Below are 15,491 nucleotides of genomic sequence, written 5' to 3'. Positions count from 1 at the left end.
CTTCAAAAAATCCACCTACTTCACATCCTCCCTTGAATAATTCGAGTAGTCCAAAACGATCGAAGGTCACAGAGTTGGATGAAATATTGGCTAATCTTCCTGCAGACCCTGGACTTAGACCTCCAATGACTTATTATAATCCCAATTTTCGAGAACAAATCTGAAGAGCCTATCTGCAAAGGGGTCCTTGTCAGCCTAAAAGCCAAAATTACATGCCTCAAACACTTATGAGGGAGAGTAATCGACGTTTTCTTGTGAAATGGTTTGATTCATTTGTTTGGTTGGAGTATAGTAAAGAAAAAGATGCTGCATTTTGTCTTCATTGTTATCTTTTTAAATTCGACTTTGATAAACAAGGAAAGGCTGGAAGCAATGTCTTCACTGAGAAAGGGTTTAAAAATTGGAGGAAGGGACCCGAGAATTTTAGGTACCATGTTGGACAAGTTGGAAGTCTTCACAATAAAGCTACACAACATTGTACAGATTTAATGAATCAGAAGCAACATGTTGAAACCATTGTGATCAAGCAGACAGACCAAGCTCGTATTAATTATCGCATTCTATTAACTGCCGCACTTGATTGCACTAGATATTTATTGCGACAAGGTCTTCCTTTTCGTGGCCATGATGAAAGCGAAACATCTAGCAATAAGGGTAATTATGTGGAGCTTTTGCAATTTCTTGCCAATCATGATGAGAAAGTTCGTGCCATTGTGTTTGAAAACGCTCCAAAGAATCTCAAGTATATTGCTCCTACAATTCAAAAAGATCTTATCAATTCTTGTGCCGCTGAAACCATTGATCTAATTATTAGTGATATGGACGATGCATTCTTTTCTATATTAGTAGATGAATCACGTGATGTTTCAATAAGAGAGCAAATGGCAGTGGTGTTGCGTTATGTGAACAAAAAAGGGCAAGTAATTGAAAGGTTTGTGGGTGTCCAATATGTCTCTGATACAACTAGTAGCAAATTGAAAGAGGCAATTGAGCAGTTGATTTCTTCAACAAATTTGAGCATGTCCAGGCTACGAGGACAGGGGTATGATGGTGCTAGTAATATGATAGGTGAGCTCAATGGTCTTAAAACACAGATTTTGAGAGAATATCCTCAAGCATATTATGTCCATTGTTTTGCACATCAACTACAACTAGCTCTTGTAGCCGTGGCAAAGGGAAATGAAAACATTGCTACTTTCTTCACAACGGCTAGTAGTGTCGTTAATATTATTGGAGCATCGTGTAACCGTCGTGATGCACTTAGAGAGCAACAACAAAAAGATATTATGAAAGCTCTTGAAATTGATGATCTTGAAATGGGGGCGAGGGTTAAATCAAGAAACTACTCTCAAACGTCTTTGTGATACATGTTGGAACTCACATTATGATACTTTACTTAGTATTAATACTATGTTTCATCCCGTGGTGAAGGTGCTTGAATGGATTGTTGATGATGTCAACCAAGATAACTTAGGTGAAGCAAATAGGTTGTTGAAAGAAATACAAACTTTTGACTTTGTGTTTCACCTATATTTGATGAGATTTATATTGGGAATCACAAATGATTTGTTAAAGGCATTATAAAAGAAAGATCAAGATATTATGAATGCGATGATGTTGGTTCAAAGATGTAAGCAAAAACTACAATCCGTAAGGGATGATGACTTTGATGATTTGCTTCGCGAAGTATCAATATTTTGTGGCAAAAATGATATTGACGTTCCTAACATGGATGATTTATTTGTTCCACAAGGGAGATCAAGACGTAAAGCTCAGAAAATCACAAACCGCCATTATTATCGCGTGGACCTATTTCTTACTATCATTGATAAGCAACTAGTGGAATTGAATAATCGCTTCACTGAGGTAAATACTGAATTGCTTCTTTGTATGGCATGTTTGAGTCCGGCTTATAATTTTGTAGCATTTGACAAACAAAAAATACTTCGTTTTGCTAAATTTTACCCTCAAGAATTTAATGACCGAGACCTCATGAAGCTTGAAGATCAACTTGGGCTTTATATTGTTGATATGCAGAGCAGCACAGAGTTTTCATCATTGAACGGAATTACTGATCTGGCAGAAAAATTGGTGAATACAGGAAGGAGTAGAATATACAACTATGTGTATTTACTTCTTAAATTGGCTTTAGTTTTACCCGTTGCAACTGCTTCAGTTGAGAGAGCTTTTTCAGTTATGAATATTGTGAAAACACCATACCATTGTGTAACAAAATGGGGAATCATTGGTTGAGTGATAGCTTGGTCGTTTACATTGAGAAAGATGTTTTTTCATGTATTAGTAATGCAAATATAATGCGACGTTTTCATGATATGAAATCCCGTCGGCAACAATTGTAGGTTAATTGTAATGTTATTTTTTTTAATTAATTATGAATACCATCAGTATTTTTTAAATGATAAGGATGTTTGGTTGTCTTCCTTTCTTTCTTGCCAAACTAGTTGAGCTCTTATTTTTTAAAAATTGCACCTCCGTCGAAAAATTCCTGGGTCCGCCAGTGTTCGGCACCCCAATGCCTATGCACATCGCCTTGCAAACATGCAAGCTTTGTGTCACATTCGGCACCCTCGTGCCAAGTTCTCTCTCTTCCAAATGTCCTTCTTACTCAGGGACTTGGGGGACTATGGGTGGTGCACTATACAGCTTGGAAGACGAACTGTGGTGTTGCTCAGCCAGTGCACTTAAAATTACAAGTCCCCAATCAAGAAGTACATTCTTCATTGCGAACTTGGGGGACTACTGTTAGTACTGTAACTGACCGAGCAACTAGCTAGGCTAGATCATCCACGTACCATGCTTTGAGAGGTCATCACCTTATCCAAAGAAGCATTACCACAAGTCACAACTCTAAGCAAAGCATGAGGAGTCCCACATCGGAAAACTACAAGAGATGGAGACTCCCCTTTTATCAACAATTATACTCTTAATTTTTGTTTGTTTTGTTTTTAAAATGATGTTGTGGCGTGTGCAAGCAGTTACTGATATTGAAAGTGAAGAAGAAAATCCAATGATTGTCAATCGTACGGAAAATTTTGAAGAAGATTTGCTTGGAAAAGTTGTGTCCACTGAAGAGGAAGCTTATAATCTCTACAACAGTTATGCTACGAGAACTGGATTTAGTGTTCGAAGGGGACAAAAGAGATATAATACAAAAAAAGTTTTGAGGCAATTTAGTTATTTTTGTTCAAAAGAAGGTTTTCGACTAGATAGTGACCCTTCAGAAGTGAGCATGGCAAACAAATTAGAGACGAGAACAGGTTGCGAAGCTAGAATTCGATTTGCCTTCCAGAATGACAATGGTATGTGGAAAGTTTCTCATTTTGTTTATGAACATAACCATGAACTTGCTATGCCAGAAGAGAGGCAATTTTTGAGATCAAATAGAAAAGTGTCAGAAGCACATTTGGGTGTGATTAAAACCATGATGGATGCAGGAATAAGGACCACAAATACATACTCTTATTTATCAGAAGAAGTTGGTGGGTCTCAAAATGTTGGTTTTACAAAAAGAGATTGCTACAATGTTGTCAATAAGGAGAAAATGGTCATGATTGAAGCAGGTGATGCTCAAAGCTTGATAAACCTTTTCAAGCGCAAACAAGCTGAAGATCCTATGTTCTTTTACACAGTGCAAGTGGATCAAGAAAACCAAATGACAAACTTCTTTTGGAGAGATGGAAGGTCACGAATTGACTATGATTGTTTTGGGGATGTGGTAGTATTTGATACTACATATCGAACTAATAGGTATAACATGATATGCGCTCCTTTTGTTGGCGTCAACCACCATTGGAAAAACGTACTATTCGGTTGTGCTTTTTTATTGGATGAGAAAACTGATTCATTTATTTGGTTATTTGAGACATTTTTAGAATCAATGGGAGGTCGAAAACCGAAGACTATTTTTACTGATCAATGTCAGGCAATGGCAAATGGCATTGAAAAAGTTTTTCCTGGGTATGTCATCGTTTATGCTCGTGGCATATATCTCAAAATGCTGCAAGAAATTTGGGAAGTTATTATGGGAATCCTGAGTTTAACCATATGTTCAACAAGTGTCTTCAAGGATATTGTGAAACAGAATTGGAATTTCAGTCTACTTGGGATGACTTATTGGCAAAATTCAACCTTACAGGCAACCAGTGGTTGAAGACATTGTATAGTCTTCGTGCGAAATGGTGTCCAGTATTTAGCCAACATATTTTCACTGCTAAGATAAAATCTTCACAAAGAAGTGAGAGCACAAATAATGTTTTTCATCAGATGTCTACTAAGACAATGAGTCTTACTCAATTTGTGCATCACTATGATAAACAAGCAGAAAAAATGCGTTCAAGTGAATTAGAAGAATCTTTTCGTTGCAATCAAGGACTCCCTTCTAGAATTGCCAAAAGCAGTGGCCTTCTGAATCATGCTGCTACTATCTACACAAGAAAAATATTCAAATTATTTGAAAAGGAGTTTGTAGATAGTCTGGGAGTGATGATGCATGAAGTTGGAAGTGATGGTACAATACACTCATTTGAACAGAATGAAGGTCATAAAAGAGTTTACATTGTCCAACTAAATTCATTAAATTGCAGTATTTCATGTAGCTGCAAAATGTTCGAGTCTATGGGTTTATTGTGTCGTCACACTCTAAGGGTACAAAATGTGAAATGTTGGAGTCAAATACCAAAAGAATATATATTGAAGCGATGGACAAAAGATGCAAAGAAAGGATTGGAGGCAAGTGAGCATGATGAATTATTACAAATAAAGGGTAAATCATCGGTCACATTGCGGCGAAATACTTTGATGCGAACAGCTTATGATGTATTGACTAAGGCATTAAAGACAGAAAATACTACTAGAATTGCTCTGCAAAAATTGAGAGAGATAGCAGGATTGATTAAAAAAGAAATGATAAAGTCAAAGGGAGAAGTTAATGCAAAAATTCATGATAGTCTTGATGTAATGCAACCACATTTGATGAGACGCAAGTACAAAATCCCTCTTGTGTAAGGCTAAAAGGTATAAGCAATGCCAGATTAAAAAGCATTATGGAGAAATTAGGGAGTACCGTATCACTGTATAATTTCTCCAACAAAAGGCATAGTTGTGCTATTAGGGAGTAGCTACCCATCAATCCTTGCTGAAATTAAGCAAAGCTAGATTGTCGTCGAAATGATGAAAGTATAGTAAAACATCTAGCAATTTGCGTGAGATTTGGTTGAGTTTTAGACATAACCTCTGAATAGCGTTTATTGCTCTGCCTTGTACTTTCAAGCTAAACCCATGTAAAAAATGGAGATAAATTCGTTCAGATTTGTGTTGACATGAGTTAACCTACTAAATGAAGGAGATTTATTTCGTAAGTTAATTAGGTACTTTACTTCCTTGTTTCATATAGTTGACACATCCTTATATAATTAAGAGATATTCTCCTAATTAATTACTGTACATATTTCCTTATAAAGCACCCTTATAAACTCTTATATATACCTCCATATAGAGAAGAATACAACTAACCAAAAGTATTGAAACCATATTCATATTTTAGTAATTTGTACCCACTCCCGCGCTGCGGCCCTTCACCCTTTATTGGATATTTAATTATTTAATTACTGATGTCCTTTGAAGCCATGAAATTGGCCCAAACACCATCAGATCATTTCTCATTGTGGAAAACAAAAACTAAAAGAAAACAAAAATATGTGTATATGGTTTGACATGTCCAAAAACAGCCAAGCCGGCAAGATTTATATTTCCAAAGAAGTATAGATTGTCCATATGGCTTTTTGGGATCCAGAGAAGCATATAATAAAATCCAGAATATCCAATGTGTGTAATTTATCTTTGAATCTAGTGATAATTACCCTATAGAGCTACATAGTGAAATATCAATTTTAAAAAAAAGGAAAAAGTTGATACATTATAGAAACCAACTTATAATAAACTTCTCGCATAAAAATAAAAAATAAAAAAACTTCGAGGTTTCAAAAAAAAAATTTTGAAAAAGGACTTTTACTATATAAAATAGACGGACTATATTCAAATATTTATATATTATAATTTTTTTTAAAGGATCTCTCAATAGAAAAGAATTATATATACACACATATGAAACAATGATGCCATATAAAATATTCTTAGCAGAAAGATAGAACATTGCAATTTGCAGACATATTTTAAGCAATATATATATATATATATATATTTTTATTTAATGGAAATTGAAATAGTAAATAAACTTTAGGTTATGAAATAGTACATATTTACTTCAATTTATGATTTATGTTATCCTAAGTTGTAACTCTTTACAAACCAAAACATAATTTTCCCCGTTCATTCTCTAAATTTAGTAGTTAGAAAGCATATTAAAGCCGGCCATATTATTTTATTTGCAACATAGTGGGGTAAGCCAACCAAAGGCAGTCTTCAAGTTTTGTCTTTCATTCGGGCTTTTCAATGAATTATTCAACAAGAGAAAATGTATAAATAGACCAAACATTCCCAGAACATATACAAAACAGTATACCTACTGAGAGAGCTAACACAAAAAATTCCTAATAATTAAGGGGTATATCAAATTAGCTCCAATGGCTTCGATTAAGTTTGTCACCCTAATTACCATGGTTGTGATTCTTCTTCCTACAATTGCCATGGCAATGGAGTTCGTCGTTGGAGATGCTAACGGCTGGAAACCTGGTTTTGACTACCAAGCTTGGGCCAAAGACAAAGTATTTCATGTTGGTGATACACTAGGTAATATATACATTCCGATTATACTTTTATCATAATATAGAATATGTTTTAAGATGCTTATATTGCTAAACCATGAATTTAGACCATTCAGCCATTTGGTTCCGTAAAAACGAGTGATCGAAACTAAGCATTTGTTTAGAAAACAAACATTACTCTTAGCGTAATTAATAATTAACTTACAAAAACCAGAATCGATGTGATCAGTTCCTTTTTTCTTTCAAAACTACATATATCTATGAATATTAATTAATTTATGAACATATATTATGCATGCATGCAGTGTTCAACTACCCGTCCCCACCACACAACGTGTTCAAGGTTAATGGAACTGGGTTCAAGGAATGTGTTAAGCCAACAACAAATGATCAACCACCACTTACCTCTGGAAACGACAAAATAGAGCTAAAGACTGCTGGAAATAAATGGTACATTTGTTCTACTAGCAACCACTGTGCTTTGGGCCAGAAACTTACCATCACTGTTGTGGAGGGTCCGCCTGCACCAGCTCCATCCTCTGCTGTTCGTGGTTTCATCTTTTCTGGATACCAAGTCTTCATGGCCGCCATTGTTGGAGTTTTCATAGCTGTTGCTGCCTGATCTTCATCTTCAACTCGTCCCCAAATGCATATGCATAAAAATACACCAAATTAAAATACATACATTAATAAAACAAACTGTTTTTTCTTTGATTCTATAATTATAATAATTTTGTGGAAAACAAAATAAGAGAATTTCGTTCTGTATTAGATGCTGAGCTGGCAATACTGATGTAATTGCCCATCAGAATCTGCTCTTGTATCATGTTTTTGTTTTTTGCTTTTGTTTTGTTTGGATCAGTTGTATCATGTTATTAACCAATGGTGGACTCATGAATTTTTATACAAGGAGGCTAAATTTTATTTTTTACAAGAGATATATTATAAGCCTTTTTTTCTCTTGAAACAAAAATGTAAATAAAATTTTATAAATCAAACAATGCCAAATTACGAGCAAATATAACACAAAGAAGACAAAATATATAAATAAACATCAAATCAAACATATTGTTCAACTACTTGAGATCAGAGTTGAGTAAGTTCCTCAGGAATTGAAGTATCAACATCAAATGCATAAGGTGCATCCTTGTTATCGTTACCAATTTTTTTGAAGAATAAATAAATAGTTTTTCCTTTCTTTATTGGTCTATTATCATCATGTGACATGATATCCTAACAAGAAATACTAGATACCAAAAATCATATATACTAATTAATAATTCAAGCTGCAAAAATAAAACATATATAACAATCCCCAAAAGTTTTCAACCCAAACCCTAAATTATAAAAACTTAACGACAATAATTAAAATTGGAAATTGAACTAAAAAAAAGAGAAAAAGTTACCAAGATTGAAGAACCCACTGAAAATAGACTGGTACAATTTTTTAGAGGGGAATAACCATTTCTTCTAGACTCTGAAGGTTCAAATATGGCGTTTTAGATGGCTAGAATTTTTTTTTTGATGTTTGCTTCTAATAAAATTTATATAGATTATGGATTGCATGTTTACGATTTCCTATATGCTTCAAGAGTGGGCTTATTTCTACATATATAGAGAGCTGGACTTATTTTACTTTACCTATATTTGACTTAAACCACCAAGACTACCAAAAAAAAAATAATAATAAATCAACACTGGGCTGGAGTGAGTGTAGATCTGCCATTAACATATCCAAATTTATTATGAATTGAAATTTAATGGCACTTGTGAGTCTTGTAGAAACCATAATTTTGGTGGTTAATAATTCAAAGTTTGACAACTTGATTAGTTAAGGTCGACTCATCTAAGTTATGGGTCTCGTGCAAATGACACGTGACATATGACTCATCAATATGATAGTTTCATAAATACTAACTTAACGGTCAGGACCATTTGTGATCGCACATACTAACCTTGAGGACCACGAGTGACAAAAAAAAAATATATTAAGGATGCAATCTGATAGTTTCGTAAACTTTAGGGACGTTTTGTGATAATAAGCCTATTTTTATTTAAAAAAATTTACCGGTGCTTAACACAGTGGTGGATACAAAATGGGTCAAGTTATAGTAAAATGGGCTAAGATCAATTTTTAATCTTAGCCGTTCACTTCATCCGACAGTGAAGCTTTCCTATCCATCCTACGCTGTCGTTCGCTCTGAGACGAAAGTGCTTCATCTCTAAACCCTGTCTAAACCTTCAACTCCCATTCTTTGATTTTCACGCTGCTCTCTTTCTTCTGGTGAGCTTCCTCCTTCTCTCCTCTATATCCTTTCTCTTTTCTGTTGGCAGATTGTGTTTTGATTTTGAGTTTTTGGTATTTGTTTGTACCCAATTTTGGTAAACGGGCCAACAATGGTCTCAAGGTTTAAAAAGAATTTTTAAAGATAAAACCAGGCCCACCAGCATTTGTCTTTTCTAAAGGTCATCCTTTTCCCAATTGGGCCTCTCATAATATTCAAAAGGCCCAAGCCATGGGAGTCAGACCTTTATCTCGCGCTACAAGTTAAAGGATTGGTAAGCGTGTTTTTTGAACCCCACATGGGAGACCGACGGAGATTATCACATTTAATGACGACTTGACCTTCTTCTCCTCCAACAAGAAAACAAGTCGTGTTGAAGCCCCCAAAACCAGAAAAGATCGAAATTGCTAGCCAGGTTTTCAAGTACAAAGAAGTCAAATCAAGAGAGTTCCCCAAAGGAAACCGACGGTTCTTGCCAGGATTCCTCCATCATTCCCTCTACGAACTGGTTAAGATCAACAAACTAGCAGCTGATCTTGAACTACAAACCAAAGGTCTTGTCGTAATTCCTATCATTACAAGTTCCTCCATCTCTATAAATAATGAAGGTCTACTTCAGAAGAAGGGGACATTCTTTTCAAAAACTAGACGCAACGTCTCAAAACAACACTTGAAAACTCTCAAGATATCAATCTGCCTACTTTTTCTTTAGATAACCAGTCGACAACTCCTGTGCTTATCTCTTGTAGTTCTGCCATATCCATGATATGATTTTTCTTTTAAGACGTCTTCTTGTTTCAATTCATGTAATCGTTTGAGCTGGATTGAGAAATCTCCAGTACCTTTTCCTTTACTCTGTAATCCAGATTTGAGGATAATTAGTGGATTAATTAAAGAATCTTTTGTTATTTAGTTTAAGGTTCAAAGTAAACATAAGTTGCTGAAGAATCTATATAGATAAAATTCACTTGATTATCTAAAGAACGAATCATGGATCATTTTAATACATAAAATTGGATTCCCGCCTTTTTTACCCTTCAAACAATCTAGAAAGATTTGTATTCGGGCCCGAAAGGAATAGTAAAAGAAAGGGATACAAAGTTAAGTTGGGCTCGAAACTGTACCAGTGGGCTTGAACTAACTATTGATTTAGTTGAAAACGAGAAAATATTGAAACAGGTTATTAAAACCCAGGCAGGGTTTGTTGTTGACCACAAACTTAGTCTTGCTCTGTTGCTTGTTCAGGTGCTGCTCACACTTGTAAAGGTGATATTCATGGAGGAAATAATATTGAAGTCCTCTTAATTGAGGCATAGAAAAGAATCTATCTAGGCCAGTACCCCCCCGTAGCACAATGGCTTGGTGGGAAGTCCATAAATAAGGCACAAACTCCATCAACATCAATCATTCATATCCACACCAGATCTATTGAGCTGGTTATATCCTCAATAGTGGCACGCCTGCGCAACAAAAGGGATTAGTACTAAGAAGAAGTTGACAGATAGGGCCTTGATCGGGCCCATCCACTCTTGGCAACCTGATTCAACTTTCAATTTTGTTCAGAAATTGAAGAAGTCCCTTTTGTAAGCCAAGATACACCATCTGATCGGTGCATTGGTGTTGATCTAATAACTCCTCTTCGTTCCTCAGCGCAGAGCTGACCCAGGAACTGACCCCTGTGGTTGGCGAAAAGGAATGAAGGACAGAAAAAAGGACCAACAGTGTTAAGTTTGGTCTCAAGGTGTTTTCTTTTTGTTGCTGGAGTTGAGATTGGGTAATAGGAATTTTGTTTTATTCTAATTACTTGCGGGAAGCAAATACATACATGAGTCCTTATGTCTTTCATTCAGCTCAACATTGTAGAGATTTAACATCTTCTTGGTTTGTCTTTTTTTAAAATATTTTTTATGCGATTGTTTATTAAAGCCAGCACTAGTTTGATAGCCTTGGTGAAGGTCTCTTAAATGTGGTTAAATTTACTGTAACAAACAATTATAAAAATCTGAAGTAACTTTCTGTGAGCTCTGTGGCAAGGTAACCGAAGCATGTGCCAGATTGTTTGAATTCTTTCAAGTGTAAATTATCTTTCCAAAAGCTTAACTTATTAGTTTTAAGTTTAACCATCACAAAGTGCATTGCGAGTCGTCAGCTTATTGCAATTTGAAACTATGTTTTACAAGAACATTGTTTGATGAATGATATAGGACAATGCTAAGTTATGACCACATTGATTTATAACAATCACACTTGCACCTAGTAGAGATCTGTTTAGCAGGGATGAATGTGTATTTCGTTCATGGGATAATTTGACTTGACATTTGCTCTCTTGTTTCCTTTAGCACACTCTTTCTAATCTTCAAGCACGAGTTAATTCTAAAATGTCATTTATATATTTCTCTGAAGTTTGACATTTTAAAACAAAACACAGAGACAATACTTGAACACACATGCAATGCCAAGCATCCAAACTCAAGTTGGTTGTTCAATTTTGCGTCATGATTTTCTTGTCCCAGTGGGCTTTAGCCCATGCTCAGCCTTATGGGTTGTATTAAATGTACACATGTCAAATATTAATTGTCTTATATGTTTTGTATTATGTTGGTTTTGGGTTTAGGGTAAGCTCTAAAACTTAATTCTAAGATATCTATGTTAGTTTCTCAGTCTCTCATGGTCTCACCCTCTGTCTCTCTATCTCATTCATTCTTGTGTATGTGTGTAGCTAAGTGAGCCCTACAACCCACATCGTTTTTGTTTTCTCAAAATTTATGTTTTGATTATTGTTGGGTTTTGATTTTTTGTTTTTGTTTCAGTTTCTCTTTTTTTTACTTTGTCAAAACCATGACCCTGCTCAGTATGGCGAGTTATATTGGACTAATGCATTGATTTGGCTTTTGAATTTTTGGTGAACTCAGGGATTTGCTCTTAATTGAAATTTTTTACTCTCTAATTATGATTTTGAGAGTTAGGACTTTCTGCTTCAATTTCGATTTCTGTTTGGGCATTGCAACTGGGTTGATTTGCACTTGCTGATATACACTACAATGTAACCGGGTTTGTTTCTGTTTGCAATTTGGGTGTGTCATTGGTGGTTCGTTATTTCTATGGTGTCATAATTATGGGGTTTTGGATTTCTTTTAAAGTTCCATTTAGCAAACCAGAAGCACATCCCCATCCACTGCTGATACTAAATAGTATTTGAGCCTTTTGCTTAGATCTCTCACAGTTCCATTAATGTTGGCTTATTCTCAAACGACTTAAGCTTTTTGAGTTTTGTTAGTAGTTGGACTTTAACATGGTATCAGAGCTCCTGGATTTCGGTTGTTTTCTAAGAATTAGTTGTATAGATGTTCTTGAATTAGTTCAGTTATCTTTTGTTTATTGTATCATGATCACAGCTAACTTGCAGTTATATTTTATTTTTCTGAGAATAACAAGATCAACTTGTTGCAACATGGGGCAGGGCCAATCATTTATATGAAAATCTCCCCTTTTACGCTTATTTGAATTCACTTGAGTTGTTATTTTAATGCATATTGATCATAAAAGGGGAGAATTTCATGTTTACCATATGAGATAAGCTCTTATTGTATTTACTATGTCTTGTTATGCTGCCAGTCTTGGTTGGGTGATGATTCTGGAGCTATTTATCTTTCTTGCAACTTCTGTATTTGTTTGTCAAACCAATGTAACTCAACTATTTCATACTTTCAGTCAAAGAGTATATATATCATGCCTGATTAAATTTCTCCCAAATGATTATGAATACATTTGTCTGAACTGTTCTGTTACTGTTCTCTGGTGAAGCCATGCTCCAGTGGTCCTCTGCATCTTGACAAATGTATAAATATTAATTAATAGTGCTTTGCCTAGGGAGTATCAGCAACACTAGAGGAGCAAGCGTGGACTCAGAAAACTGTGTCCTAAAGGCTAACTCAAGTCCCGGACAAAGATGAGACCTTTAGATGAGAGACTCAGACCACAGCAGTTTTCGACAAGCTTTTCAAGTTCACAGGCAACAACCTCAAAAACATCGTCGAGAACCCTTCGCACGAAGGTCCAGACCCAGATTGAGGCCGTTACTGCTTCCGCCTCCACAAAAACAAGGTCTACTATGTTAGCGAATCACTAGTAAAGCGTGCTACAAATATATCTCGGACTCAGTTAGTGCCTCTTGGGACTTGTATTGGTAGGTTCACTCACGGTGGAAGTTTCCACTTAACTGTTCAGTGTTTGAGTTCATTAGCCTCAAATGCTAAACACAAGGTCTGGCTCAAACCTACTTCCGAGATGTCCTTCTTATACGGAAACCATGTTTTGAAAGGTGGTTTGGGGAGGATTACAGAAAATATTGTGCCCAGTGATGGGGTGGTTGTGTTTCCAATGTCAGATGTCCCGTTAGGTTTTGGGATTGCGGCCAACTCTACCCAGGATTGTCGGAAGTTGGACCCCAAGGGAATTGTGGTACTTCACCAGACAGATATTGGAGAGTACTTGAGGATGGAGGATGAGCTTTGAATAACTAGAGGAGATTGGACGAGATTCAGGTGGTTTTGACAGATGTGGTGTCTTATTGGGTATGTGGGTTATGAAGTCCATCTGTCAGCTTTTGATCACTATGAGCTTAAGTCTTTCGGGATGTGGATGGCTTTCTCGAATATTATTTCCATTGGTGCTTGTGTGGGAGTTTTTGCTATCAACTCTTTGATTATCAGGAACTTCTTCCATCTGGTATTTAGATGGTTTTGTTTACTTTACTTGTCGCAGTATGTGTGACGATTTTGGTTGTCTCAAGAGTACATATCATTTTGGTGTTGATTCTTGTTTATGTTCTAAATGTCATTAGCATAAATGTAACTGAACCAAATGGTTGTTAGCCCCGTACATGGTAAGGAAATGGATGTTAATCTCACTATGACTTGTAGAAGGATGTTAGCCGCCTTTCTCCCAAAAAACTCTAGCTCTCTTTCTCCTAAAAAACACTCTTAGAGCATTTTCTACTTTGAGGGGGGAGGAAGCCATTTTTCTTCCCCCCTTTCACAACTACGTTTTACTATTTGCGCGACAAGATTTTGCGCGATGAATACAAGTTCGTCGCGCAAAATGAGCGACGGAAAAAAGTTCCGTCGCGTAAAAAATTGAAAACTTACGCGACCAAAGTTTTCGAAGCGCAAAGTGAGCGAAAAAAAACCCGGGTTTTTTGTTGGCGCCACACACTTGGGTGTCGAGAGCAATCGTCACGTAAGAAAACCTAGCGCGACGATGAGACACTTCGCCGCGTAAAGGTGAACGCAAAACAGGGATCGATCCCGTTAATTGGTTGCGAAAACTCGTGCGACGACGGTTTCGTAGCAAAAGACAACTTAGCGTGACAAAACGTTTTATCATCGCGTAAGAAAACGAAGGATATTTTTATTTTGGCGCCAAAATAATTGAAGGAGGAAATTTTTTTTTTTTGCGCGACGAATTAGTTTTCGTTGCGTAAAGCTGATGTTGGTACATTCTTGCGCGACGAAATTTAAATATTATGCGACGGAATTTTGTTTTTGCGCGACGAAAGTTTGTGCGACGAAAATGTCATGCGTCGCGCAAAAGTTTTTTTGTCGACAAATTTTTGCGCGACGAAAAAAATCGTTTTGTGAGATGAAAAAATAGTTTTTCACGACGGCATTTTGCAACGACGAAATTTATGGTTCGTCGCGCAAAGTCCTTCTTCTTCATATCAAAATTTATGTTTCATCACACAAAAAAAATTTCTTTCTGCCTCTCTCTCAACCTCTCTGCCTCTGCCTCTGCTAGAAATTCAGTAAGTTCATTGGGTAAGTATTTTTTGTCGTTAGTTTATAAGTATTAATGTAAATTCGTACTAACGCTATTAATTTTGTTCTCGTTAGAGATATTTGTAATTAGCGATTGGTGGAGAACGATTGATAAGGTATTTTATTCGTTTAATATATTAAAAATGTTAAAGTTAGTTTGTTATGTGTATATTTTTTTTGTGAAGCTATATTTATATTATGTTGTTAAATTGTGCGTGACGTAGCACAATGTGTTGTGATGTACGAAGTTAATTGAAATTAACTTCGTACTTTTATTTGTTTGTTTAGTAACATTAGGTTTCTCGTTCGAGATTAGTTGGATTTCGTACATGGATGCGTGAAGCATGACTGCGGTCTAATTAATTCTTGAATTGTCCCACTATTTGGACAATTTGGTAATGCATAGTGTTGTCACGTAATCTACGGCTACAGGATTAGGTTTCGATTGTGGAGATTTCGGTTTCATCTTGGTACGTGCTTTGGGTAATACGTAGGTATTTATAACTATGCACACCTCGAGAACTATATCGAGATGCTGCCGAAATTCATCCATGTCGAAATCTAATCTCATGTAGCCGTAGGTTACGTGACAGGACTATGCATTCCTGAATGGGTTAGGGCCCTTACCGGAGGCATAAGGTGACATT

At 36.0% G+C, this 15,491-nt stretch overlaps 3 protein-coding genes and 1 pseudogene across 3 annotated transcripts; all 4 read left to right on the top strand.

Moving 5' to 3' along the window:
• The first annotated feature begins 227 nt into the window (after positions 1-227).
• Positions 228-1,364, top strand: LOC117613617 (zinc finger MYM-type protein 1-like). Its single transcript, XM_034342215.1, has one exon. It carries the CDS (start codon positions 228-230, stop codon positions 1,362-1,364), a length of 1,137 nt encoding a protein of 378 aa, XP_034198106.1.
• A 1,886-nt stretch (positions 1,365-3,250) lies between these two features.
• LOC117613616 (protein FAR1-RELATED SEQUENCE 5-like) lies at positions 3,251-4,171 on the top strand. Its single transcript, XM_034342214.1, has one exon. The coding sequence runs from the start codon at positions 3,251-3,253 to the stop codon at positions 4,169-4,171; it is 921 nt and encodes a 306-aa protein (XP_034198105.1).
• A 2,431-nt stretch (positions 4,172-6,602) lies between these two features.
• Positions 6,603-7,365, top strand: LOC117613618 (stellacyanin-like). The gene is made up of 2 exons (XM_034342216.1): positions 6,603-6,768; positions 7,049-7,365. Exons 1-2 carry the CDS (start codon positions 6,603-6,605, stop codon positions 7,363-7,365), a joined length of 483 nt encoding a protein of 160 aa, XP_034198107.1.
• A 5,612-nt stretch (positions 7,366-12,977) lies between these two features.
• Positions 12,978-13,543, top strand: LOC117613619 (annotated as a pseudogene).
• The last annotated feature ends 1,948 nt before the right edge of the window (positions 13,544-15,491 follow it).

This window comes from Prunus dulcis, unplaced genomic scaffold (assembly GCF_902201215.1).
Source record: "Prunus dulcis unplaced genomic scaffold, ALMONDv2, whole genome shotgun sequence".
Taxonomy (NCBI): Eukaryota; Viridiplantae; Streptophyta; class Magnoliopsida; order Rosales; family Rosaceae; genus Prunus; species Prunus dulcis.
Note: the sequence above shows the minus strand (reverse complement) of the source record. Positions and strands in the feature narration are given on the sequence as shown.

What these genes read in the sequence shown, in the direction of transcription:
- LOC117613617 (XM_034342215.1), top strand. Translation starts at nt 228, where the DNA reads ATGAGGGAGAGTAATCGACGTTTTCTTGTGAAATGGTTTGATTCATTT.
- LOC117613616 (XM_034342214.1), top strand. Translation starts at nt 3,251, where the DNA reads ATGGCAAACAAATTAGAGACGAGAACAGGTTGCGAAGCTAGAATTCGA.
- LOC117613618 (XM_034342216.1), top strand. Translation starts at nt 6,603, where the DNA reads ATGGCTTCGATTAAGTTTGTCACCCTAATTACCATGGTTGTGATTCTT. An exon ending in TCATGTTGGTGATACACTAG is followed by an intron (nt 6,769 to 7,048) that starts GTAATATATACA and finishes GCATGCATGCAG; the next exon opens with TGTTCAACTACCCGTCCCCA.